A 24552-nucleotide genomic window follows, 5' to 3' on the forward strand; every position below is an offset into this window, starting at 1 on the left:
TTATTTATAAAAATAAAGCAGTCCCTCCAGAATTTTGCGATCTAAGAAATAAATGCAAAATCAACAAACTCCGCAACATTCGGAGGAGCTTGCAAATTTTCAAATTTACCGCAGATTTTCCGCAGATTCGGGCCGAGACGCGTCATGTGACGTCATCACAACGCGTGTTCAACCAAAGCCGTCTTTGATTCACGTGCGTCGAACATGAGAATAACTAAAAAGGTCTCACTTACCAACAAACATCACTGCAAAAGAGCGTGCAAAACAATTTCGTGCAGTCGCGAATTTGCTCATTCAAATCGTTTTCCGCAAAAAACACCGCGATTTGCATCGCAAGCTTTGAAAAAAAAAAAACGTAGCAAAAATCGATAATTTTTGGCTGCAACAATCCCAAAAAAGCGCCACTAAAATCTTGTACGGACTGGTAAAGACCGTCATGTTGTCAGTTTTCTCCGATACGTTTAACATTGTTGATCGTCCGCAAAACAAGTTCCTCTTATTACTTGCGTTAGAACGTCTATAAACAATCATTTCCCCAGCAGTCTCTTCTACAGCTCACTGAGAAACTGCAAAAAAAAAAAAAAAAAGCAACGTTCCAGCTTTACCTTGGACTGACACTGGAGACTCCTTCCAAAAATGTGTTGTAGATTACTAGCTTTCTATCTAGTATAATTACAGATTGTATATGTTTAGCTAGCTCAAGCCGCTTTTACCTCCGTTGATTGTACAGATCTCTGCACGTTGGCAGCAGACCGCAACTTTCAGAATGAAATGGCTGATGGTGAACAGTTTCCATGATGCTTTACTCAAGTTGGAAGTGATCCAACCATTAAAAGAGTGTAAAATCTCTTGATTGAGAGTGGAGTAAAATGAGTCTCTTGCTGCATTAGCATGTCTCCAGGCTATATTTTTTGAACTTTGTGGTTAGTATTCACTCAGTTAAGCATTGGTGCCTAGGAAGCAGAGCTTGTTTTTTTTTCCGTTTCAGTTAGTCCTGTTTGCAATGAAACTCATTTTTCTTTTAATTCAGTAAATCGTAATGCGTTGTGCATCTCCCCTACCCAAACACACTAGCTGTATGTTCCTCGCTGCGGCAGTGTGACTGGAATCGTCTGCACCATAAATAATTAAGCTATCCCATTATGCACATCTCAGATCGTTCTCTATAAGATGTCAGCTGAGCCTCTTGAAGAGTGTTCAGGGTTTAATTAAGCGATCGTTTTTGATGTTTTGAGCGAAAGGGAATTGGAGCAGCTTGTTAAGTCTCCCCTACGAGACCGCTGTCTGGAAAGTAACATTACCGGTTTTCGGACTGATAACTGGATACCGGATTTACGCTAAGCACTTGGAATTTTGTTGTTGTACCCTTTTCTTGTTGGAGTCTCAGAGGGTGAAAGTGACCGTTGGAGTGACACTGGGTTTATTCATTGGAGGCTGAAAGAAACTTGGGCAGTCATCCAGCCCTTACCCAAACATTTTGTCACAAGTGCCATTAAAAAGAGGGCTGAAACATAAGGATGTGTGTGTGTGTGTGTGTGTGTGTGTGTGTACTTGTTAGACCAGACTGTACTTAGCAATGTGTAGGATTTACACAATTACACCACTTCGCTATTTTCCCCCCACTCACTTTCCCATTATGTAAAAGGGAATCTCTTCTGTAGGAACCTCCATCATGTAGATGCCTTTATTTAGCTCTGTGATAGATAACAGATCAGCACTCTGTTCCTAAATATTTCATTAAACACCTCTTGTTTTTTTTTTCTTTTGCAGATAAATACACATCGCATAATTCCTCCACAGAGGTGAGTCATCCGTTTCCCTAAACTTTTTTTTTTTTTTTTTTTAAGTGAAACCGTTGAGTCATGCTAAAAGTCTTTGCCTTGAAATGCTCCTCCTGAATGTTTTCAGCCGCCTTTTACAGGGAGGACGTCGAGGGTGTAAAGTTAGTCAGAGGCAATTAATATGCTATGTTGTGTGCGTTCGTACGGCGTCTATGGCGCCCCGATGACTTTACTTCACCTTTCTTTGCTAGCCATGAGCAACCAGTTGTTCCAGGTTGGCGTGACGGTTTGAATGCAATGCAGACTGACAGCTTCGCCAGAGCGTGTGTTGGATTTCTGGGTTCGTTCGTTGCTGCTGTGCTTTCGGAGCCCTGTTCTGAGCTTCGTTGTAAACAGTTCAGTTTAGTAAGAAAAGTGTTGAACTTTGAAACGACGGTATGATCCAGGACACTTTCACAAGTTTTTCTATCTCTGTTTGTTAGAACAGTGAAGTAAAAATCAGCTTCAGTAAGTTTAGTCTTGATATAACAGTCACTGGGTTATTTAATTATTTTAATAAACAAACAGAGTATCTCGGCAATGTGGCGCTGGTTTTCCAAATGCCACCGTTTGCTGTTTGGCTTGAACGGATGTTAGGCAATCTTTTCAGAACTAGGAATATGAAGGGATGTGGAAACAGTGACTGCAATGCAACACAAAAATATTGTTACAAACCTAAAAACATGGATTTTTTGTATCTTGTGTCGTTTATTTAACCAACAACTGAAACATGTTATAATGTGAGAGCGCATAGGTCTCTGGGTATTTCTGGGTAGAATCTAATACAATAGTGAAATTGTCACTGGCACGTAGTATTGCACCTCACAGTGCCATGCGTACAGCTGTTTTCAGGCCCACCACTATGGAATAAAATTTGTGCCAGAAGTATTGAATGTAACTTTTCAAGAAACGAACAAAAATATACAGTGAGAGAGAAGAAAAACACTCTGAAACTGAAAACAGTGAGCTCGGTGGCAAAAATCAAGCAAACCGCGTTCTTTTTTTAACAGATTTCCAAGCTTCCTTTTTGATAATCATGGTTTGTGAATGCACTGCCAGAGTTTTCGTTTACATGTGGGCGGGGCTTAACAGCGATTTACTCTCATTGGCTAGTGAGATTTGGATCTCAGTGTTGCGAGTTTTGGGGAGCGTTCTGGATGCGGGTCTCTGTAATAGTTCTAGTGTTTATTCTTTGTAGTGGAAATTACTTACTTACTTACTTTGTATATTAGCTCGTAATTAATATTTGAGGTTTGGGCAGTTTCATACGCCTATTTTTTTTCGAGACGAGCTCTCGGGAGCGGCACGGAGCATCGTCGTCATCCTCCTCCTCCTCCTCCTCAGCTGGACACTTGAGCTGTCGATCCAAATCTCACTAGCCAATGAAGGTAAATCGCTGTTAAGCCCCGCCCACACGTAAATGAAAACTCTGGCAGCGCATTCATAAACCATGATTAGCGGAAAAGACGCTTAGTTCGCTAAGCTTTCAGAGTCAGAGTGTTTTTCTTCTTTCTCATCGTAAATTTTTGTCCGATTCTTGAAAAGTTACGTTCAATACTTTTGGCGCAAATTTAATTCCATGCAACACTGTTAAGTTAAAAAACAACAGCAAAAAGCCAGGTTGAACGCTTTCGCTTTCAACATATAGGCTTCTTACTTAGATAACAAGAAGCAGAACCGAGTCGTGGAAAAAGGTTTGTCATTTCTCGCTGAGTTTGTGAGATCTCGGCATTGACAAATTATATTTGCTCTAATTTATAATCCACACTTGAATTGATGAATTGATTTATTTCTCGATTAATTCACACGAATTATTTGACCTTTACAATGTCTTTTTGATGATGTTTCATAAGCAGAGGATAAAAGCTTTGGTTTCATAAAATTGCCCCTTCAAGATATCCAAGTCTTTATTACTGTACATAATTATCTCATCATACTTTTGCGGTCAGTTATGTTAGTTGCTGCGTTTTAGCTTGGTCAGTTGGACTCTGGATCAAGCACATTGGAGCTTTGACTTGCCTGGTCTGCTCGCTAATGAATTTATGATTATGTGATCTGATATTTGACTGCAAAATGCTGGCTAACTCGAATATGTGAGATTTGGGAAGCATCCAGAAAGAACAGATGGGACAAAGCAACTCTCGTACACAATCTCGCACACAAGCGTATGTGGTCTCTTTCGGAAAAACAACAACAGCAGAGCGAAAAGTAACAGTAATAAGTATGAATATCTTTACTGTGTTATCAGTCACTGACTTGGCATATAGGTAGATAAAGTGTTTCATCACCTGGACCTGTTTGCGATCTGCTGCGACGGTAAACATACTCTGGATCATCATTCATCTCTTTGCTGCATTCACGCAGTGCTCAAGCGAGCATTCTGCCATATATCAGCGTGCATGGACATGAGTTAGTAAATGTTTGCCAAAAACAGTCACGCATAAGAATAAGTCGCAGCTAAAATGTTTGCTCTGACTGATGTCTGTGAAAACCCTGTATGATTACAGCTTTAAGCCAAGACATCCTTCTTCTCACCCAGGCCTGTGTGTGTACAGTAATGCTCTCGTCTCTTCCTTCTTCGCTAACTCTCTCGGACACTCTGTCTCCTTTCTCTGTCTCGGCTCATGTGATGGCACAGAGTTGCATCACGCTTTAAGCAAGCCATCTCTCCTAACAGGATTTTCTCCATAGTGTTCTCAAGTTTCTCAAACTTTTAAAACCTGTTCGGATTGGATTCGTTTAGAAGTGGGACGACTGTAATACATCTTTACACGTTTCCTTAGTGATAAAACTCTCCCAATAAAATTGTCAGCAATAAAATGACCACAGGACGAGCGGGTTGTATTTTCCAATCCAAGGTGACACCTGCAAAGAAGATGCATCATGGGACATCATCACAACACGCATTCAGTCAAAGCCCTCTTCAGTTCATGGACATGAAATGATCAATCGACTGCTGAGTTTGGTGAGAACAGTTGGGAATTCAGCTCGTCTTTTCCTCAGAGGAGGACAAAGAAAAACCCCGTTATGGCCGACCCAGATATCAGAAATAAAATCACAGAGGAGAACCTGTGAAATAGGAAAACAACCCATGTAAATTTAACCCCATCCAAACTTGGACTACATTAACATTTAGTAGTATATCTTCAGCTACCCCATGCTTTTCAGCATACCTTTGTTACTTTACTAAGCCAAAAAGTGGCAAGATAGTTAATTAGGAAGCTGATCTGGGCCTGTACATACTGTAGATCAAAGGAAATGTACTGTGTAAATCACCAAGGAAATCACTTCCTGCCAAGGGCATGTGTGCTCCTGAAATACCCTTCTCCTCTTGTGCTGCAAGTAGCCACCTGCGATGTAGATTCTCACTTCTTATTGTTCTGAATTACGAGTTATGAGACAGAGTGTTGAAAATCGCATCGGAATGCAGGATTGGTGTGATTCATCCTTCCCTGGTACCATCTTGTCTTTCGGTAAGACCGTGTTCACCATGTAAAGAACTGACCCACTTTCCCCATGAACTTAGCTGGAACCCGAGCGTCTTACAAACAGATGAATTGCCAGCCACGCTGGATTGTTGGCCTCACCTCAATAGCTTTCTCTCTGAACAAACTCAAAAGCTAAAATGTGTGAATGCTCTGGACTTTTTGTTCTGTTAGACAGCGCTTATGCAATAGGCAGCCTCCTGCTGATCTGGGACTCTGCTCTCCCACGATAATGCCAGCCATTACTCTCTGGAGAGAAAAGACGCAACTGATCTGAGATCAGTGTCCATCTGGCAGCAACAAATGGATAAAGCACCAAGAGTCCATTGCTATGGTGCTCAGACAAAGAGAATCAGGTTTCCAGTTTTCAGGAGTTTCAGGTTCAAGGATCGCCCCCCAAAATCATTTAAAATGCCATAAAGCACCAGAACTCAAAGCAATGCTAATACAATATATGACCAAAAGTTTGTGGACACCTGACCATCACACCCATATGTGCTTAATTGAACAGCTATTCAGATTTAGTCCCCCTTTACTGTTATAATAACCTCCACTCTTCTGGGAAGGCTTTCCACTAGATTTTGAAGCATGGCTGTGGGGATTTGTATGATTTGAATGATCTTTAGCTACAAGAGCATTATTGAGGTCGGGCACTGATGTCGGATGAGGAGGACTGCAGTGCAGTTGGTGTTCCAGTTCATCCCAGAGGTGTTCAGTGGGGTTGAGGTTCAGGACTCACTATGGTTGTTGATTGATTCCTGGTTCTTTCCTGAGTTCAGGTTAATGTGCATAAAAACACAAACACTACCATTGGAAAATACTATAAATTGTAGGAAATCTACAAGTTGGAAAGTTTGAGTTGGAATAGTTTGCAAAAACGGAAGTGTAAACACAACGAGGCTGTAATAGATGAGTTTTCCTGTTCGACGTGATGACGTTACATGTCCCGTCTTCGTCTTTCTTCTTTGGTGGATTTCCTCGCCTCCTGATTGGTCAACTTCAGATAGACTGCCGAAATCGGCTCGTTCAACCGCACGCACCATACGAATTCAAGCCTGCAGTGCTCGAATAATTTTGACATATCGGAAGGGTGTAAACTACACGTGAGCAGCTCGGCTCCGCTTGTAAGACCTCTCGCGTAGCCGCGACCACACGAGATTTCCACGCGATTTCTAGATGGACAGGATAGAATGCGGTCGTGTACGCCCGTCCTTATCAGATTCTCTAGTAATAGCAAGAAGTCCGGCTTGAGAGACTAATGTTAAAATGATCGGCTTGCTTGCTAGGAGGTTGGCATGGTCTATTGTCAATTCATCCTCAGAGGCTTGCTCTAATACTGCACAAAGCCTAGTTCTTTCACCTCAGATCTGCATGCCTTCTCAGCTGACTGCGCGTATGTCTTTGTGAGTAAGGATGACGTCGATTATACTGGGTCACATACGCTTGTGTGATGCACATAGTGTGAATTAAAAGTACACACAGTGTTGTCTTAGTACAGATTTAACCATTGTGTGTTTATATCCACAAGAAAATGTCCTAAAATAATATGGCCATTCATTCAACATTGGGAGTTCTGAGGGAGGATGCTGACTTGGAAGCAAACATGATCTTTGATTCTGAGTTTGTGTTGGTCTGTTTGTGGACAGCTTTGAGGTTCGGGTGTGTGATCGCATAACTCTGAAGTTTAAGGTGAGAGACGGCCATGTCAGTTTTTTTTTTTTTGCAGGAGCTCTGCAATTTAACATTGGATTATTGGATTGCATTACTGGATTGGATTGGATTACTAAAATATACCAAAAGGGCAGTCTTTTACTCGCCAATAAAATGGAAAATGAGCCGATCGACATACGAATGTGGAAACATTTTGCGTAGGTGTTGTGAACTCTCTCATATTAACTGACACCACCTAGAATCCCTGCCCCATTCCCCGATCTCGCATGCTCTCTACTGGACTTATGGGGTGCCCTCGCTGTCTGTCAAGAGTTTTTGAGTTCATCAATATGAAATAAGGTCCATCAATATAAATTTCGCCTCAGGTAACATTAGACAAGTGTATATTTAACATCAGTTGACTATATTTATTATGAATGCCCTACCTGAAAAGAATCCCCCCCCAAAAAAAAAAAATATTGGTCATAAACAATAAGAGAGAAAAAATGGACAAACATTTGGAACTATAAGATTTTAAAAAAACAAAAACGTCTATATCAACAAAATAACAAATCAATCCCTTTATGAGTAATATTAATGGTGGTGATGATTAGAAACTGATTTAAATATGCTGGTTTTTTTCTTTCTCTCTTGCATCATTCGGTATTCAGACATGTTCAAACTATTTCAGAAGCAGCAGATCAACAGTGAAAATGTTTTCTGTGTGGACATTAAACCACTGATTTGTAAAAGGAATATAGTGAAAATGTACCGTTGTGGGATTTTTTTTTTTTTACTGTTTGCTGCATATTACTGTAAAATCCCCTAAAAATCCACCACCAAACAGACTTTTCACGATTGCCACTGCCAGCAAGCAGTTCCGTCCTGCACCACTTGTAATGTTATGATACCGTCCCATAATCTCCTTAAACCTGAAATGGTGGAAATTCTGCTGGATTTCCTGTCTTTTTGAGACTGTTGTTTCTGGTTGATAATTGCAATTTTTAGTAAAATGGTAAATCTTAATAAGCCTGATAACAATATTTGTTATGAACATAAAGTTGTATTGTGTGGTCTGAAGGTAGTGATTGTTTCCTGGTGTAATTCGTACCATGCTGAAAAATCCAGCTTGTATTGACCAGAGTACCATCTGCCAAAATACAGACTATGCTGCTCAAGCTGGTAGACCCTCTATCCCAGCTGGTAAGTGCTGATAGATGGAAACAGTTTCTGAATTACTCTTACCAATGCAACATTGTAGACAGGTTGTTCTACAGACAGTAACATTAAGGCTGTTAGACAATTTCTCAGTCATAAGGAAGCTGGAAAATACCTAAAAACTTCTCAGCTGGCAGAGATGGTCCACCGGCTTGACCTGTTTTTTTGCCCTGGTAGCTGGGCAGACCAAGTTGGTTTTTTCAGCAGGGTATTAATTCATTGAGTCTAGTAGGAATGCACCCTTGGTTACACGGACTACTCAAGCCTCATTACGGAACTAAGGTGCGTTTATATTGAGTGGATTGTGGAGGTTTGGCCAGGAGTCAATCTCATAAAGCCATCACATTCTTTCCCAGAGGACCTCCAGGGCCAGCGTCAGTGGAGCGAGACGAATAGGTTTAGGTTTCGGAAGCCCACCATCACCTCCCCCTCTGACAGGATGTAGCCAGTTTGATTGAGTGTTTAATCTCTGGCTCTTCTCCCCATCAATCCCCAAGTTTTAGGAATGACTTAAAATTGTCATTTTTAATTTGCAGATCCATATTTTAACTTGTGTTGTTATAAAATTGAAACTGGGGTTTGCAGAAAAGCAAGAGATGAACAGATTTTGACTCCGGTTTGGTCACCTCAAGGTGAGGCGGAAAGAGATATTCATTACAACAGAGAGCAGATCTGTATCATTGGGGTTGTGTAAGAACTGAAAGGTCCTTGAATAAAAAAGCTTGGCTGAGAATTTGTCCGTACCATTTCGGTTGTATGCGGGACAGTGGGGCATCCTTGAGGGGATCAAACCTCCACTCCACTGTTACATAATACCGTTCAAGGAGCTCAGCCGAGTGTGGATTTGTGCCACGCTGTCAAAATCTCTTCTCTTGGGCTCGTTGATTTTTTTTTAACCCCCCCCCCTTATAAGTGCACTAGCAATGCCCCCCTTTCTGAACTTTGAGATGTCAGCCAAGGCAACACTTCTTTCCTGTGCACTATGTGTATTCTAGCATTTTCTAATAGGTCCACTTTTTTTTTTTTCCTTCTCTTTTTCTTTCAAGCAGTTGAATGCCCTAGTGTGTAACATTAGCAATGCTAATAATGCTAATGCTGGCGCTTAAAGCTTCTGTTTGCTCTGTCAGAGCATGTAAAGCTCATAAAAAGCTTCCTTAACTGCATATATACAGTTACAGGCCTGAGCAGCTGTTTGTACTGGCCTACCATAGTGAACTTCAAACATTTATGCAACACTTTGGAATCGAAATGCAGTACAGTCGCGTGTAGCTTAGCAACAAGCTAGCCAGCGGACAACACCGAATAGCTTTGCAACAATCAAGCTGGGTAAAATTAGTGGCAGCTCTAACATTGATGATGTACTTTCTCAAGACCGTGATTAGTATCGTGTCCGTATTAACTGATCTAAAGCCAATACTGCTTTGTGAGTGGCCATACTGATTTGACATCACTCCTTAAACAAAGAAGGAATTGGTAGCTGAGAAGACTGTTGAGTTTAAATTTGAATCGAGGGGGCGTTTTCAGTGGTTTTTATCGGTTATAACTTACAATTACATAACTTGTAGAAATTTGCAACTTACAAATATATGCCTCGCGTGCAACTGTGTAACTATACTTGAGCCAGAAGTTCTGGGGGCGGAGCTTTGTGTACATCCGTGGAAATGGGGGTGGGCTCAAGGAGTTAAAAAAAAAACCAAAAAACCCATTCAAATCCTGTTCGGCTCTACATCCATAACCGACCTGTCCTTGACAAATTTCAACAAATCTCGCCTAATGCAAATATATAGATTCAAATATATAGGTTCAAATATCCAGAAACACAACAGTCTTGTGGCTCGATTTGCACCCCGCTGGTCAGTTTAGTTTCTGTCCAAATGGGCTAAACTCTGTGAAGATCCCATATGCTCATACTGTTGTGTATATTTCTCAGCTGACTCAGTATAAAGGCACAGCCATGCTAACTTAATAGTCAAAGTTGAGCAGTACGCTTGTGTGTGTGTGTATATAATTTGAACCCTGGAACTTCTCAGAGTGTGGGTTTGGTAGGGAATGAATGGTTTAAAATGGAGATTACAGCTGAAAATTTCAAATCCATTTTTTTTTCCTTCCCAGACAAAGACTGGACTAAATATCTACTCTGTCACAGTTTTGAAGCAGTATACTCTTTAGTGAAATATTAGTGCTACGAACTGAAGTGGTCATTCATTCCCATGACCGGGGAAAATGCGAACGATTAACTGGAAATGATGTCAGGTGATTATGTAAAAAAAAAAAAAAAGCACATTGTTCTGTCTGAGTGGCCGTATGATGCGGCGAGGCGCTGGATGAACCCGAGTTTTGACTCTGAGCAGTGATGTCATGTGAACATAACTCAGGCCTTCTGTGTGTCTGCATTGTGCTAGGTGTCTCTGAATAGAGGGGAAAACGGTAGCCTCATGATTATTTCTAGGATTTAATGGCTGTAATATGTTGATATGAAAATTTCCTATAATATTTAACATGTTTCTCTTCACTGGAACCTTCTTAGCTTAGAACGTTAAGCAATAGGTTATCACAGCCGTGCCGATATTCAGTATAACCGCATAATTGCGAGTGTGATATTGATTTTATACAACAGTTCTGTAAACAAGAAATTAATATCGAGTGGACATTCTCTCTGTGATTGCTGGGACTACGGTTGCTACTATGGCCTTGGGACTGCAATTCCCACATGCAGTTTTGCACTCAAGTCTCCTTTAGTGAACAGTGGACTAGTTCAACAAAGACTTCATACAAAAACCATAAAGAACTTTCTTTTACTTTCACACTATCTGGTGTTACCCAGATGAGGATGGGTTCCCTTCTGAGTCTGGTTCCTCTCAAGGTTTCTTCCTCATATCATCTTTGGGAGTTTTTCCTAGCCACCGTCACCACCGGCTCACTCAATAGGGATAAATTCACACACTTAAAATCTGTATCCTGTGTTTATATATTTCTGTAAAGCTGCTTTGAGACAATGTCCATTGTTAAACGTGCTACACAAATAAAACTGAATTGAGTCGAGTGAAACAGATCCCGGAGAAGCTTTATAGTACGTCGGCTAGCTAGCTCACACTGATCACTAGCTAGCTCACAACTCTAACGATAACGGCACAGAGAATCACTTTCAGAACGATTTTTTTTCCCAGCTGATGAACGATAAACACATCGCCAGCCAATTAGAATCCATCCTGCTTTAAAGAGCTCGAGCATTTAAAGCAGCAGATGACACAACTTGGAATAAACAGAATGATATCGTGTGCTGGTGTGGACACTAATGCAGTTATCGTAATAGTCATCTTTATAGTTCTCGTTCTTGGTGTGAACGGGCCTTTATACTAAACATAAGCTTTCTTGGAACAGCGCTCGACCAATCAAATTAGTGAAGCGGAACTAACTGTTGTATAAATCAAAACTACACTTTAGTATGATTGATTTTGTCTGTGCTTCATTAAAAAGATTCACGTTGATTTACACTAATAATCGATTGCTCTAATACACTTACTCTACTACATACAGTGCATCTTCAACAAGGAAGTTTGTCTTGGGAGCAAGTCCTGGTAACATTAGCAGTAGTTAGATGATTGAGTTTCTTCTCCTCATGATGAAACAACCCAGCATCAATTAGCCACTTGGATGTGAAGAGTGAAGGGTTTCTGTGCTGTTAAATGCTTTGAGGCTCTCCTGAATATGGAGAGGGGACGAGTATGAGATAAAACCCAAATTTGGGAAGTTTTCTGTTGAAGATTAATTGGAACCAACAGTTCAGGCCAATGTACATAAGGATCTTTTTATCTTTATTTTAATCAGTATATATTTAATATCGTTTATTCACCTCTGAAGTACGGTGAGTAATTTTAGCCATCTTTCACCTCTTGGTACGTTCACATTGTGCATCAAAACCAGAAATTCAGTCCCGGATACTCACATGACTGAAACTGACTAGCAAAGAGATTACATAAAGCTAGGTAGCATTCCTCCTACAGATAACACTGCTTGGTATTTTTGAAATTTGTCTTGACTCTGAGGACTTAAATGACCTTGCTGTACTTATATATATATATATATATATATATATATATATATATATATATATATATATATATATATATATATATATATATATACACATATGTGTCAGACAGTTTTTATCCCATCTCATCATGATCCTCCCTCAGTCATTGCCTCTTATGTTCCTATCTTTCTTTCTTTCTCTGTTTTTCTGTTCTGTACTCATTACGTCGAGTCACAAGGCCCTGAAGTAAAATTGTATGATTGAAGAAAGAAGTTTCCCCTCAGCTTGTTTTATGTGTTCTCTGAGACAGAGTGTTCTTTCTTAGTTAATGGTCTGTGGTGCAGTTGGTTTCTCTCTCGACTGTACAGCACGCACACTCAGGCTGGGCATTTCACACGATATGACTTTGAATTTTATAATTCATGATTCACACTACAGTATGCCTGGAAAAACGACATGACACAAAGCATTAAGCGGTGTCTGGGAATGAACCAGATCTTTCCTCCACTCAGTGGATGGTTTGCTGCATACAGTTCATGAGGGACTAAGTGCTTCCTCCACCCCCCACCGAGCTATGATTTTCCTATGTAGAGAAAGCAGTACTGCTTTAGAGTTTGTGCAGGCGTGCTGGAAAATTTCTCTCCATTTCATAGCACTGAATCATTTACCCACTGACCATGACACTGGGCTAAAAATACTGCACAGCTGGCGAGGGTGTTCCTGTGCCTTTTTGTCTTGAGAGTTGTGATATTTTTATTTAAAAAATAAACCAAAAAAAAAACCTGAGGGTGACACAACACCTCAGATTTGAAAATATGGAGTCAGTAAGATTTCATGTCCGGGCTATTAGTTTTTTAAAAAAATCGTTATTATTCCTAGTTGCCCAGCAGACAATTCGATTCAAACAGAAAAAAATCAAACAAATCCTACTCTTTATTGACTTTCATGTTTTCTTCACTCCTCTGGGGTTGGGGGTTCAATTCCTGCCTCCTGTGTGCGTGGAGTTTGCATGTTCTCCCCGCGGGGTCTCCTCCGGGTACTCCGGATTCCTCCCCCTGTCCAATCACATGTGCTGTAGGCTGATTGGCATTTCCAAATTGTCCCTTGTGTGTGAGTCTGTGTATGTGTGTGATTGTGCCCTGAGATGTTTTGGGACCCAGTCCAGGGTGTTCCCTGCCTTGATCCCAGAGTTCTCTGGGATAGGCTCCAGGCTCCCTGCGACCCTGTGTAGGATAAGTGGTACAGAAAAATGTATGTATGGATGGATGTACAGATAATCTTTTCAGAATCAGGAACATGTGGGTATGTGGAAACACCTGTGCAAAGCTGTCGTACAATGCTCCTGCTAGCTCAACACACATTCAAATTGAAATAAAGACACTAGCTACACTTGAACAATACAGGTTACTTACAGTGCAAGGACAGAACACTATATCTCATACCTGAAATGTTCAGGTTGATGGCACAAACACCACAACACGTTAGAAACCTTGTTACAAAAGGATAATGATCATACTTAATTTCCTAAATTTGTATTAATGTACTTAGCTAGCTAACTAGGTGGCCCTATGCTATTGCGTTACATTCGCTAGCACTTTTTTAGCTTAGTCTGTTAGGCAACCAAACATCGATCTTAGCAGCACGTTGGAGCTCTTACTTGCCTAGTGGCTTAGGTAATAAATTCGTCCATCCTTGACTTATCCCTGCGTCCAAATGGTAAATGGTTTGTATTTATATAGCGCCTTTTTAACCTTGGCGGTTCTACAGAGCGCTTTACGATGTTTCTCATTCACCCATTCAAATAAACACACACTCACACACCAATGGTGGCAGAGCTGCCATGCAAGGCACTAGCTTGCCATCGGGAGCAACTTGGGGTTCAGTGTCTTACCCAAGGACACTTCGGCATGTGGAGTCATGTGGGCCAGGGATCGAACCGCCAACCCTACGATTAGTGGACAACCCGCTCTACCACCTGAGCCAGCTTCTTCTCAAACATCAAGCTCCTAAAGTAGAATCTGTGCAGTTGGTTTTAATGCAGCTATGTGGAGCTGATTAGATCTGGAGTTAGTAAATTGCAAATGACTTCAAGGTTGAATAAAGAAGTTTATCATTTGCTCAGTCACATTTATAGGGAAATTGATTCAAGTTAATCATTGCTCCAGTTCTGTAATAAAGGTGATACATTAGTGATGATGAAGTTGCTGTAATGGCTGGAAATAATGGAGACAGAATGGTTCAGGTGCTTTCAGAGCCGCATTCCTTCATGATGGAAATCGAGCCTCTTTCGGAGTATCTGTGTATTTTGGTCTCTAATTCATTGACGCCCAACATAATTTGATTCTTTATATGAATCCTTGTTGCTGATTAGTTCAAGGAAAATTCTTTTTACAATGTGGTTCCCTTTGGAGTCCATGATTTATTTTGTAATGACCTTCGGAGTGAACTGTCATGTTGGTGATCGTTGGTTAAAAGTTTCTTACATAACCCACAATGCCGTTTGATTTACCCAAAGATATTGGTGCCAATTGGATTTAGCACTTGCTTCATCTCTATCCAAAGAGACCAATGCAGCAGTGCTTTTAGTCCTTTAACTTGTCCAGCTGTCTCATCCATACACATTGAAATTCTCAAACAATTCAGCTCTCAAAGCTATTTTCATGGTATTACTGCTGTCAGTCCCATTGCGCTCGCCATCTCGTAGATCACTTAACTAGTCAAGCCGTAAGTCTCTGCTCTGGTGCGTTGCATCCTGGACCTTTGAGTCAAGCATTTGCTCTCTTCACAGCTTCTATGTTGGATTTCTTATTAACATACTCTTTAAAATGGTGAGTGAGAAGAGATTTAGATTTTAGGAGGTAACAACAAAACTTGACTGGAAACCTGCCAACCTCTAACTTCTCACAGGATTAGTGAAATGACAGTTTAACCGTTAACAAATTAGCTCCAGAATCCTTCCATACAATACAACATATGTATATGTTTCCTTTAAAAGCTAGTGTAGTATAGTAAGTGCATAAGAGCTGTCAGCTGTGAACCTCACTGAATAATTCTACAGTCACCACACTAGCATTCCTGCTACTCTAACCAGTGATGTAAAGAGACCTGTGCTTGTCTTCATCAGCTCTGCGATTCCCTGGACAGCATCCAGTGATGAGAAATCAATTAAAAAAAAGAGAACATGCACATAGACGGACATCACGGTAGATTAGATGGATTAGATTATGCAATGCTAAATCACCAGTGGTATTTATTTTTGTTCTTTGGGGGATTAACTTCAGCACTGTGTATGAAGCATTGCTTCAAACGAGTCCTAGGAAATTGCACTGTGTGTGTGTCACATGTGTTTTTGTCAGAAGCATGTTTCTCACAGTAGGCATACACCCTGCTTGCCCTTCCTTTTCGGCTACTCCCTTTAAAAACAAAAAAGTTGCACAGGCTTTTGTTTGTGAGCAGTGATAACATGCTTGGGCTGGACCGCTGATCTAAATGCGATTTAGTATTTCAGCACTATTGCTTGTTGGTATTTCGTTTGAAGAGTCAAAAAAACATCAGCGTGTCATTGGCCAACGTTTCGGCTATGGAAACATGAAACGTGGTAGTAGTTTTTTGTACACACCTTAGTGCTACGATTATTTTTATTTTTATTTTTTTATGTGGGGGACAAACTCTCCACAAATATTTAGACCAGTTTTAACTTTTGAAAACTGGCTCGCAACATTGGATTCGTTCTGTAATGAAGTACAGCAGTTGCGGCTCTTATAGAGGAAGTTTTGAGAAAAGCGCTCTACTTTAAGCAGGCCAGTGTTTGGGACTTGGCTATTTTCCCCATGCACGTTGGACAAGATCCCTCGCTTCACCTTACATGCCCTGTTCTCAAAGCACAATTTCATTACCTGGAACTGATTGCTCTTTGGTAGGGAATGTCACACCACTTTTCTGCTCCATGTCCGTGTGTGTGTGTGTGTGTGTGTGTGTGTGTGTGTGCGCGCTTGGGTTTTATAAAATGTGCAGTTTAACCACTTCCACACCAAAAATAGCCTCACCCTCGCTGAGATAATTGATTGTGTTAGTACATCGAGTGTGCTGGTTTGACTGCTTGATGGCACATGATGATAACAGAGCACATCTTTGTGTCTAGATAAACACACACTGATGGGCAGTGAAGTGGGCATATGGGTGCAACCCCCATAAAGTTTCAGTCTCGTTATATGAGTGTATTATTTAACCCTCTATCTGGTTCTTTTATCTGTATCCACTCTGTTATTTAAGTTCTGTCACAGATTTATATCACCTTCTTGTCCATTCTGTTGATCTGCCCATGTGTGTTTGTGTGTTGTAGGTGATCGAGTCTTTGGCCATTATGATTTACAAAGCTTTGGACTATGGGCTGAAGGAGAACGAAGAGCGGGAGCTCAGTCCTCCCCTCGAGCAGCTCATCGACCTCATGACCAACATGGGCGACACAGAGGTAGACACCTGCCCCGACGAGGGCTACGAAGCCACCGAGGAGGAAGACGAGGGAGAGGAAGAGCAGACGGATGTCTCGAGCATACGAGGTTACCGAGACATCATTACGGTAATGGATATTTCACTCAACGGAGCTAGGTGAAAAATGAAAAGATCGTGTTTGAGAGAAGCCCTTTACGATTTAAGGCCCAGTGTGTGCAACTGTGCCGAGTAGAGCTGGGAATCTCTAGGCACCTGACGAGTTTCATTTTGATTCAGGATGTGATGGTGTTTTATTTCAATAGCCCAGTTCCAAACCAAACACCAACTGTTCATAATAATTGCACAAAATTTAAGATCGGATGATATATATAATATAAAATTTTATTTTGTTTTGTTTTTATTGTTTTTTTTTATACACTTCCTTCAGAAACACCTTGTTGATTAGACAGGTCCGAAGATATACACCCGCCTGGTCAGAGCTGACAGGCTTCACCCTTTACTAACGTGGTGAGCAGAAAAGCATCTCGGAATGCAGAACATGTCCACTGTTGTGTCAGATTAGCCACAACAGCAGAAGACCGCATCAGGTTCCACTCATGTCAAGCCAAGAACAGGAATCTGAGGCTATAGTGGACAACTGGACACATTATTATAGGCTCATTAATATTCAAATGCAGTGGTGCCAACATCTATGGTTCAGCTGTAGCATGTACACTTTTGACCAACAGCGGTCAGACCTAACGTGAGTAAAACGTGGCTGCAGCAAAATAAAGCATGCATATTTGGTTTTAGCAATCACAAAATAAAACCTCCTGTGTGAAATCCTGTACAGACTGTATAATCAAGGAATTAATATCAAGTTACTGACATTTCAGACACAATAGGCCACAAATGTTTGTTTATTTTTGCTCCACTAGTGGAAATAGATCCCAGCGAAGCCACACTCACTTTATAGCACATCGGCTAGCTGGCTAGCTATCTCGTGTTGATTTACCGTTAAAGGTGCTCTTGGTGAAATCGGCGTCCCTTCTTCCTTTTCATCTTCGTCTGTCGAGCTTTAATATTTCAAGTCAAAAAGTTATATTCTTGAAAAGTATTTTGAGCTATGTCTTCTGATGATGTCGCTAGCTCTACTGTAGTAACGGTTTTGAACTAGGAAGTGGAATTTTACGTGGCGGTTGTAGGAAATGTAGGCACTCTTGGAACACTGCTCGACCAATCAAATGAGTGGATCAGAACTAAGTGTGGTATAAGTTTGGATATCAACTTATAATCTGGTTGTTTATAAATTCCAATAATTCTGCCGTTAAATATTAGCTCAAGCAGTAATGATTAACATGGAGCCATCTCGTCCACTGATATATGCTCGTGGTAAATTTGAGGTTTTTCTGTCAGGGTTTTCACAATGTCATCTTTCATTTGAATTTGCCACATACTATTTTTAAAGGACTACAGTTCTAGGTGCTTATTTTGATCTGGTATGTTGGGTGCTGTCTGTCATAAAGCAATGAAAATGGGTTATGGCTGTGCTGCATTGATTTTGTAGGCCCTATTCACAACATTTACGGCATACGGTGGGGGTGTGCTTCTTCTCCAGTTTAACGCAAAAATGTTGCATTCTCAGATCCTCCTCAGCTATTCGTTATTCACTCATGCTCTAATCGAGTCAGTTTTGTTTTTTTCTGTACAGTAATAAGAAGCCTCAGCTGCGGCCAGACCTGTTTGCTCAATAAACCGCGCAGCGTGGTGGGAAAAGTGTGTTATGTACACAAGGTTGTGTATACTGGGTTTTTAAGGCTGTATACAAGTGATCCGAGTTGAATCGAATTAACTGTATATCGGCTTTTAGTTCTCCAATCGAGTGACACGAGACAGCGATAATCTTAAAGTCAAAGACAGATTTATTTAAATTACAATAACGATGAAGCGAGGTAACGAGGCCTATAGTGCTACGTTACACGCATTTAAAACAGAATGACAGACGTGGGTGATGTGGCTGGAATTACCGAGTCACTGTTGCACTATGAAGATCAGTGGGATCGTGTATGCTGAACAAGGAAGCAAGAACTCAAGACAATTGATTGAGGATCTTAATTTCCTCATCTTGGTTTGTGTTTTTCATACATACAGACACATGGTTGTGAACGTATTTTAAAGTGAGCAGCTCTTCCTGGAACAAAACAGACAGCAGAAAATGGTGTAAAGATCATTTCCACTGTCAGTAACGCTGCTATTTGTGAGCAGTGACATTCCCTGATACTTGAGCTCTTGGGGAAAAAGATGTCAGACATTCCTGGACAAGGCGAAGCACAGGGTTAGGTGTGCGCAAAAATGTCATTTGGCCAGTTGGAGGTGTTTATGATTTTTTTTTGTTGTTGTTTTAATGTTTCATGGGCAGTCTATGTTTAGACCTGCCAGTCATTGGCTTTGGGTTGGGTTTTCATGAGAATAGGTTAGTTACAGCTCGTCTCTCTGAACAAACAGTGATTGAGCTAGTGTACATAGTTAGAAAATTAATTAATTGCTAGCATTCACCATCAAATGATTTTTCCTAGGAAGACAATTCGTACTTTTATTTCACGTTGTCCTGAACAAATCTTCTTCTTCTCCCCCCTCCCACCCCCCATATTGAACCCACATATGAGCTGTGTGCTTTCAGTTATCAAAAACTACAGTAATATATATTTAACACTGAACTTGTAGAGGAAAAACTCAATATGTGTCAAGTGTAAGGGTTTGATTGGAGTCGTTCTCGTCTGTTCCTCATTACATCAAAATGATGGATCTCATGATAGATTTGAGTGTGTCAATCGTTTTCTTTCTTCAGCTGTGCACATCCCACCTCCCGAGTCCATCAGACGCTCCCAACCACTACCAGGCTGTGTGCCGAGCGCTGTACGCCGAGACCAAGGAACTCCGGACCTTCCTGGAAAAGATCAAGAATGCCAGAGAGGTGATTCTCTAGACCTTGTTATATTTCTATCTGCACACTGCAACATTTCCCCATGTATACCTTCTAAAATCATTCCCGTCCTACGTTCGGACTTCGCTCAACACTCATTTGTAGGCGGCTAGAGAGGTAAAAAGTGAAGTTAGAAAAAGAACTTTAAAGCACAGAGCTGTGCTTCCTGTAGTGAGGGTCGGTAAGAGATTTAAAAGGTTATTCTTTATAACTGATTTTTATGACAACCTCCGGTTACTCAGTATTGCATCAGTTGAGGAAAAAAATGCATGTCAGGACAACTGTTTCCAAACTATACTCTCAATAGGAACTATGGTATGTTTGAAAAATCCAAGTTATATAAGAGATTCTACATTATTTTGAAATCTTTATTTAGCCCAAAAAGTTGTTTAATGTGTCTGGATGTTACATAAAGGGATGATGACAGACCTTGATATTATTCCTTCAAAATTAAATTAAGGTAAGAGAACATACATTTTTTTCATAAGGATTAAAACACGATAAGGTGTCCTGGAAATAGGAAAGTAATCAAGGAAAATGTGTTACTGCTGCCTCCCCGATTTGGATTATTTTCTTAACAAAGCATTAGCGCTGCAACAACTAATCGATGATAATCGTTGTCAACGAATCTCATTATGCATTAGTTGGTCTGGCGCGGCACGGGGTGCGTTTGCTCATTACGTTACTTCTGTTCTGAAAACACACTCGGGAGATTAAATACTAAAGTCGTGTCCCAAATGACGTACTATACACTTACACTGTGTACTCCACCGTCTAGTGTATGAATTTTAGAAAGGTAATACCATCTCAAATAGAACACTAGCGTTTATTTTACTAACCGGAAGTATAAGCCGCTTCCTAGTCGACGGCGCATGACGTCATACGCATGTAATGTTACGCCGCTAGCTTTAGCCTAATACCCAGAGTCACTGACAATGACTTTCTTCAGTTTACTGTTTATATACACTTAGTTATATACTTAGCTTATATTATATATAAGTATTTATGCATTATTTTTATGGATACTCAAAAAGCACTGATAATTAAACTACAGTCCTAAATAAATAATATATATGAGTAAATGAATATTCTGGTGTGTGTGTGTGTGTGTGTGTGTGTGTGTGTGTATATTGGGTTCTTTTCAGTCTTATATAATTGGACAAACAGTTGAGTAAAGTTTTAGTCTGAAGTTTCTATTTGTAAAAGTCAGTTTGTGGATTTTATTTTAAATAAATAAAAATGGTACTGAAAGTTTGCTCCCCCATCCGATTAATCGGGGGGAAAATAATCGGCCAACTAATCGATAGTTGCAGCATCTCCTGAAGCATTTTATTCCTCTTAGAGCACAGCGATTTGTTAGCGAGTTATTATTTTTTTAAAATCTGTTTTTAAAAATTTAACGCTGTGGAAGGTCCACGAGACAAGTTCGTTCCTGTTATCACTCACTGTAAACAGTCGTTTCCTCACCAGCTACTTTTTCTCTTTCCTGAGAGTGATTGGAAAAAAACAAACAAACCCAACAACGTTATTTGCTACGTTACAGAGAGTTTGGAAAGTCCTCTGTCCTGAAAACTTTCCCATGGTGGAAAAAATACTGAACGTTATAAAGCACTGACACTGGAGACTCCTTCCATACCTGTTACATAAACATCTACCTACAGAAAGCTTCGCCATCTCAACGTTTGTGCATTTTTCTTTGTTGAGTAACAACTTTTAATATTCCGTTTATTATTTGGTTTGGATTATGTGGAACGTTCACCATAAAAGTCTCTGTGTATGAGTTGTTACGATAGAAAAGATAACGTGTGAAAATGTGCGCATTAATATAAATTTGAATCACAGCTGGAACTGCTGTCAGAGGTGCTGTTACAGATAATGAACCCACCCTGTCCTATTTGAGAATTCAACAAATATGAAATCGAAATAATTTCACAGACCGTCATACTTCCTGTGGAATTCTTTGCATCTCTAGGTAAGAAGGGAAGCAGCATGCTTAGCGTGAGTCAGACTAGTGTAAAGCTCGCCTCTCTATCCCACCTGGGGTTAAAATTCTTCAGCCTGGATTTGTGTGAGGTTTTCCCTCCACCACTCCAACAGTTGTTTGCCAAGGGCTTGGCCCATTATGTGCCCTCATGACTACTCCCAACACAGACACCAAGGAGTCTCTCGTCCACGCTCACGTCATGGGTTTGTGTGTGCTGGGTGTGTCGCCTCGGCCTGTTTTAAAACTATCTAGCAACTCTGTCTCTTGCCTAACAGAGTTCTGCTTACAGTACTTCACTGAGTAGCCTTGAAATGACTCAGTATTGCACAGAACCAAACGATACCAAGTTGGCATGTCTGTAAGCACTTACATCTTAAAAATGTCTGAGTATATTAGGGCGACTTCATTTTTTGAAATCATTTTTCAAACATTGAATCTAAGAAAAAAAAACATTACCATTACTAACAATTTATTCATTCAGATGACGTGTTCTCATCTCAATTTTATAACGTTTATAACGTTTCTTTGCTGCATTGTACCATTAAATGAATAAAAATGAGCAAATAGTAAAATATCGTTAACTAGCGTCCACTATAACGGCATGAAGACATTAATGATACTATTTACTTTCAATATATTCACCAATCAGCCTTAACATTAAAACCACAGACAGGTGACGTGAATATTGATTAGCTCATTACAGTGGCATCTGTTAAGGGGTGGGAGATATATATATATATATATATGTGTATGTATGTATGTATGTGTGTGTGTGTGTATATGTATATGTATATATATATATATATATATATATATATATATATATATATATATATATATATATATATATATATATATATAGGCAGCAAGTGAACAGTTAGTTCTTGAAGTTGATTTGCTGGAAGCAGGAAAAATGGGCAAGTGTAAAGATCTGAGTGATTTTGACAAGGGCCAAATTGTGATGGTTAAATGACTGGGTCAGAACATCTCCAAAACGGCAGGTCTTGTGGGGTGTTCCTGGTATGCAGTGATTAATACCTAACAAAAGTGGCCCACGAAAGGACAACCGGTGAACCGGTGACAGGATCATGTGCTCCCAAGGCTCTTTGACACAGTGCATCATATCTTGCTATGTATGGGACTGTGCAGCTGCAGACCGGTCAGTGTGCCCATGCTGACCCCTGTCCACTGCCGAAAGCGCCTACAATGGGCATGTGAGCATCAGAACTGGACCATGAAATAATGGAAGAAGGTGGTCTAGTCTGATGAATCATGTTTTCTTTTACATCACGTGGATGTCCGGGTGCACATGTGTCTCTTACCTGGGGAGGAGATGGTACCAGGATGCACTATGGGAAGAAGGCAAGTCGGTGGAGGCAGTGTGATGCTCTGGGAAATCTTGTGTTCTGGCATTCATGTGGATGTTACTTTGACACGTACCACCTACCTAAACATTGTTGCAGACCAAGTACACGCCTTCCTGGCAACAGTATTCCCTAATCGCAGTTGCCTCTTTCAGCAGGATAATGCTCCCTGCCACACTGCAAAAATTATTAAGGAATGGTTTTAAACATGACAAAGATTTCAAGATGTTGACTCCAAGTTCCCCAGATCTCAATCCGATCGAGCTTCTGTGGGATGTGTTGGACCAGCAAGTCCAATCCATGGAGGCCTCACTTCACAACTTACAGGACTTAAAGGATCTGCTACGAATGTCTTGGTGCCAGATACCACAGCACACCTTCAGAGGTCTTGTGGAGTCCATGCATCGACGGGTCAGAGCTGTTGTGGTTGCAAAATGGGGACCTACACAATATTAGGCCAGTGGTTTTAATGGCTGATCGGTGTAATTTGGGTAAGTGATCTCATCAGACAATATCACTGAAAATAAAGAGAAAAGAACAACAGAGTGTTCTTTTCACCTTCCCATGATCTTCAGGATATTTGGATGGTGCAATTTCCTGTTGTACACGTGACTCATGGAATATTCCAAATATTTAATGCAGGTGAAATGTGTAGAGGTAAGAGAGTTCAGTGAATTAAATGTTGAAATACATAACCTGTAATGGATTACTCATGAAAAGGGATACATCAAGCATGAGATTCACACTAGGGGAGGCTGATGTGACCAGATGATCACCTCACAATTCTCCAAGGGAATTTGTACAACAAAAAAGGAACCATATATATATATATATATATATATATATATATATATATATATATATATATATATATATATATATATATATATATATATATATATGTATATATATATATATGTATATGTGTATATATATATGTGTATATGTATATATGTGTATATGTATGTATGGTTCCTTACAATCTACCAGCAAAACAGTAGTGTTGCATTAAAAAAAAAATGCTTACTGATTTATTTGTCAAAAATACATAAGTACTTTTTATTTAAAATTTTTATTTATAAGAATTAAATAAATATTTATAACTGAATAATAATAATATTGTCTTATTGGTTTACTTATTTATTTATTTATTTATTTATTTACAAAATCAGACCGCATTGAATTCCTTTACGTAACATCAGCCATAAAGTAAACCATAAGGGGTTTTATAGCCAGCGTGTAAGGAGATTAGTGTATGACTAGCCATCACTAATGTATGACCCACCTTGTGATTCAAAACAAATATTATGACTACGTTAGATAAACTAGCAAACCGATCTCGGGTTGCATCACAAATGCGGATCGCAGCCCAGAGGCACACGTGGGCGAGATGGAATCTACTGCCATGGTTTTAGAGAAAGAAGAAAAGACACAGCAGAGATGCTAAATATTGATGGAGGAGCTGTGAAGCCAGTGAATTGGCAGTCTCTGTCTCTCAGGGTTTCACTGTGAATCCCCTTAGTGGGAGTGATGTGAAGTGACGAATGCTCACCATTCTGCAGTGTTTCTGATGAAACATGAGTC

At 40.2% G+C, this 24552-nt stretch overlaps 1 protein-coding gene across 3 annotated transcripts in view; it reads left to right on the forward strand.

Annotated features, from left to right (window-relative positions):
- spire1a (spire-type actin nucleation factor 1a) overlaps window positions 1-24552 on the forward strand; it is a 44114-nt gene that overhangs the window by 2513 nt on the left and 17049 nt on the right. For all 3 annotated transcript variants that reach the window (XM_017482050.3, XM_017482051.3, XM_017482052.3), the window contains exons 2-4: window positions 1771-1802; window positions 16549-16785; window positions 19486-19611. In XM_017482050.3, the coding sequence (XP_017337539.1) occupies window positions 1771-1802; window positions 16549-16785; window positions 19486-19611 (395 nt within the window). The remainder of the gene's footprint in view (window positions 1-1770; window positions 1803-16548; window positions 16786-19485; window positions 19612-24552) is intronic.

Source organism: Ictalurus punctatus, chromosome 12, assembly GCF_001660625.3.
Source record: "Ictalurus punctatus breed USDA103 chromosome 12, Coco_2.0, whole genome shotgun sequence".
In the NCBI taxonomy this organism is placed as follows: domain Eukaryota; kingdom Metazoa; phylum Chordata; class Actinopteri; order Siluriformes; family Ictaluridae; genus Ictalurus; species Ictalurus punctatus.